Here is a 4,058-nt window from a genome sequence, read left to right as displayed (position 1 = left end):
AGAATTGGCCGACGATTGGTCGAAATAAAAACTTTGTGTAGTAAATTGGTATTTTGAAACTTTTGGATGGGAAAGTGTCATTAAGGCAAACCTTGGGGGGGAAAAGGTCGTTTACTATTTAAAATTTCATCATTCATTTCCTCCCTTCCCCAACACTTAAACCAACCAACACCAGCACCAAACCTACTTTGTTTCCCAATTCTTCCTTTGGCCTTGCACCTAAAGAAAAGAAAACGCATAGCTCAATCATTCTATTTTTGATATAGAGTTATAGCTCAAGTGGCAGTTGTTGATACCTATAGCTAACTTTCTTAAAACCTACCTTGTCATTTCATTTCTTTCATGCTCTTCTTCTTCCTTAATTATCATCTTCTTTTGCTGAAGAAGAAGAATTAATATGAGTACGGCAAGATTTATCAAGTGTGTGACTGTAGGGGATGGAGCTGTAGGGAAGACATGTATGCTCATTTCCTACACTAGCAATACCTTTCCAACGGTATGATTTTCTCTTTAATTGTATGATGATCCTGATTATTATCAATCATCATAATCAAAGGAGTTCTCTTTTCTTTTTTCATTTTTTCTTTCTGGTTTACAGGATTATGTTCCAACTGTGTTTGATAACTTCAGTGCCAACGTCGTGGTGGATGGTAGTACAGTCAATCTCGGCCTATGGGACACTGCAGGTGATTAACTTTAAAACTATATATATGTTTTCATTAATTAATGTCGGATGATTTTGTTAATATGGGTGTTTGATTTTAATCACAGGACAAGAGGATTACAACAGGCTGAGGCCTCTGAGTTATAGAGGAGCTGATGTGTTTTTGTTGGCCTTTTCTCTCGTCAGCAAGGCCAGTTATGAAAACATCCATAAGAAGGTCCTTGTTTCTTCTTTTTCCATAATTTTTTTTCTTTTTTAATTCAATATATTCAATTTTCCCCAATTTATCTTCCTTGGACATGTATCATTGTTGATGGCTGACAGTGGATTCCTGAGCTAAGGCATTACGCTCCCAACGTACCCATTGTGCTTGTAGGGACAAAACTAGGTAACCATTTGTTAATTTTCATCCACAAACCATATAATTTAGTCTGAATCAACATTAACAAATCAACTTTTGCCTAATTATAACTGGAACACTTAATTAACATATCTTAAAGTGTAGATTTACGCGACGACAAGCAGTACTTGAGCGATCATCCAGGATCAGCGCCTATAACAACAGCTCAGGTACATATTATCCCTGCATTTAAGATGCACAAATCCAAGTAATTAAATAGTATAATTACCAAATGTGAATAGGGTTACGTTAATATAATGTTTTAATTGCTTAATGGCGAGACGATTGAACAGGGAGAGGAATTGAAGAAGATGATTGGCGCTGCCACTTACATAGAATGCAGTTCCAAAACTCAGCAGGTATCCAAACCCAAAACTTCATCTAGCTTCTCTGTTCCCAAAATTCGCACAATAAATCTTTATATGAGTTTTCATAAGAGAATTTTTTGTTGCGTAATCTGTATTACTGTTGTTGTGGTATTGCAGAATGTGAAGGCTGTGTTTGATGCTGCAATAAAGGTTGCTTTGCGGCCCCCAAAGCCAAAGAAAAAGCCCCGCAAGCAGCGGACGTGTTCTTTCCTTTAAGATTTTAAATACTGTCGAATTGCCTTCCTTTCAAATTGTTTCACAATTGGATTGTATATCACATTTTTTTTTTTTTGGGTTATATTTCTCATAAATACTATTTGAAGCCATGGAAGATCTCCTTCACGCCGAGATCGTTAGATTTTGTTATATATGCTGCTAAATGAATTTTAGTATTTGCAGTATATTTCATTTTATCTTTGTGTGCCATTACTGATACCAATTTGGCATTCTCTCTCTATATGGTTATATTCCATTTCATTGATTTAATTTCCCAACAGCTGCATTAATTTCATTTTCTAATTATCTCTGGGTGGTCGAGTGGTTCGATAGGAACTCTAAGGTATATTACTTAAGAGGTTTTGAGTTTCTTAGAATTCAAGTCCCTCTTCAGTTGCTAATAAGGGTAGCCATTAGATCTCTTATCCGGTTAATAGTTCCAACGTCCTGAGTAATTAGTTGAGGTACACGTAAATTGATTCGAACACCCTGGGTCATAAAATAAAAAAAAAAAAAATACCATTTCAAGTATAGATAGAATATTAAAGATCATCTTCAAGAAATGATACATACAATAAAAAGAACGTACAAATTCATATCGGCATATAAAAAAAAATGCATACTCTGAACTTCGCCTAAGTTCAGTTAAGAGCATTCTGAAGTCTAAACCTCACCCTGAAGAGTAGTGTTATTTAAACCCAATAAAACTTGTAAACCTTTCTATCGATATTTAAAAATAAAATAAAATTATATAATCAACTAGAAATTATTACGAAAAAGAAAAACACGTAAGAAACATAAGAGTGAGGAAGATTAAAAAAAACTCAGTATAAAGCTACTTCTTTGTTAATTTTAGATATGGAGTTTAAAATCGGTTGTGCTCTTTGGATTTCAATTATATCAACAAAAAGGGGTAAAAGATCTGTTGGTCTTCGCACCAAGCTGATCCGAATCCTGATTTTTTTTTAAACAAAGCAGCATTATATATCTTCAAAATTCAAAATACTAATTACTTTCAGAATTATCGTCCAAAGTGCGACCGACCCATCCATAGATAACCCAGTGATAACAGCAAATCAAGGGCGCTGCAAATGGTCTAACTCACAGTTTCAGCTTCGATTCCCCCGCTGAGTATAAAGATAATATATTTGCTCATGATTTACCTACAAATCATGATAATTATGAATTAATTGAGGTGTATATAAACTAACCTGGATAACTCTAGAGTACGACTGCTGGATAATGTCCCTCCACCAGTTAAAGCTGTCATTCCAATGGGTCATTCCATTGATTAATTGGGCCTACCCAAATTCAGCTTAATGGGCCATAATAGGCGGAATTATTGTGCCTATGACCAACCTCAATTCCAAGTTCAAAAATGTTGACTCCAACAGTTGTTTCGATTCCTTGTTCAACGATCAGAAAACCAATTACAGTACTTTAATTTGCCCCCAAATTGTCAAACAGCCAGAGCATGCAATAGATAGGATTTTTCCATTGTTTCTTTAACCAATGCACAGTAATTAGTCATTAGCAAAAAGTCATAGTTCTTGAAGGCCGTTACAACTGACTTTTTTTTTTTTTATTTATTTATATGTTTTTGTTTATTCAAGGAGTAGCATGCTTTGAAGTTCATGTACAAATACAAAGTATATAACCTTGAACACTGGAGCCATTTCATCGAGCAGCTTTTCAGAATTATCGACCTATTTATAGTAATCCTTTTCTTAATTGCACCTTCCACTCCTCTAATCTCAAATCTAAAGACAATGTGAAATAAGAACCCTCTTTTTGTTCCCCCCTTCCAGGGTACGCAAAAAGATTCTGTGGCAATCACTTGGAATATACGTGAATCTTCTAATAATAATAATTTATAATAAGAGAAAACAATATATTCTCACCTAAGGTTTAGTGAAATCTCAAGTTGATACTTCTGGTTGTATTTATTCTAGATTCTCACCTTTAAAGTAACATCATTTTTATTATTTTAATCGATTATCAACTTTTCACTATAGCACAATGCACGTTAATAAGCTAAAGTGCATCGACGCTTTCTTTGGAATAAGACCGACTCATGTTAGCAAAAAACTGCTCACGTTAGCAATGTCTAAACTAACGGTTTTTAGTTTTTTTTGGCCGATTCCAAAGTCCAAAATCACTTCCAAGACCACCGTTAGACTCCCTACAATCTCCTCTACGAAACTCATACCTTCACTTGTCGACCGTTTTTTACTACCTCCAACAGTCACTAATGATGTTTGTTTAAGAGTGGGAACCTAAAGTAAATGCAACCAGGGTATCAACTTGAGATTTTGCTAAACCTCATGTGGGAATATGTGGTTTACTCTAATAATAATAATATTTAAGGACAAAACATACATTTCTTCTAATTAATAGGCTAAGCATCTTG

At 34.6% G+C, this 4,058-nt stretch overlaps 1 protein-coding gene across 1 annotated transcript; it reads left to right on the top strand.

Moving 5' to 3' along the window:
- The first annotated feature begins 272 nt into the window (after positions 1-272).
- On the top strand, positions 273-1,828 carry LOC116125135 (rac-like GTP-binding protein RAC13). Its single transcript, XM_031410851.1, has 7 exons — positions 273-496; positions 599-686; positions 772-881; positions 989-1,052; positions 1,170-1,234; positions 1,358-1,423; positions 1,550-1,828. Exons 1-7 carry the CDS (start codon positions 398-400, stop codon positions 1,646-1,648), a joined length of 591 nt encoding a protein of 196 aa, XP_031266711.1. The 5' UTR covers positions 273-397; the 3' UTR covers positions 1,649-1,828.
- The last annotated feature ends 2,230 nt before the right edge of the window (positions 1,829-4,058 follow it).

The sequence above is a fragment of the Pistacia vera genome, unplaced genomic scaffold, assembly GCF_008641045.1.
Source record: "Pistacia vera cultivar Batoury unplaced genomic scaffold, PisVer_v2 Contig160, whole genome shotgun sequence".
In the NCBI taxonomy this organism is placed as follows: Eukaryota; Viridiplantae; Streptophyta; class Magnoliopsida; order Sapindales; family Anacardiaceae; genus Pistacia; species Pistacia vera.
Note: the sequence above shows the minus strand (reverse complement) of the source record. Positions and strands in the feature narration are given on the sequence as shown.

What these genes read in the sequence shown, in the direction of transcription:
- LOC116125135 (XM_031410851.1), top strand. Translation starts at nt 398, where the DNA reads ATGAGTACGGCAAGATTTATCAAGTGTGTGACTGTAGGGGATGGAGCT. An exon ending in ATGAAAACATCCATAAGAAG is followed by an intron (nt 882 to 988) that starts GTCCTTGTTTCT and finishes GATGGCTGACAG; the next exon opens with TGGATTCCTGAGCTAAGGCA. An exon ending in GCAGTTCCAAAACTCAGCAG is followed by an intron (nt 1,424 to 1,549) that starts GTATCCAAACCC and finishes GTGGTATTGCAG; the next exon opens with AATGTGAAGGCTGTGTTTGA.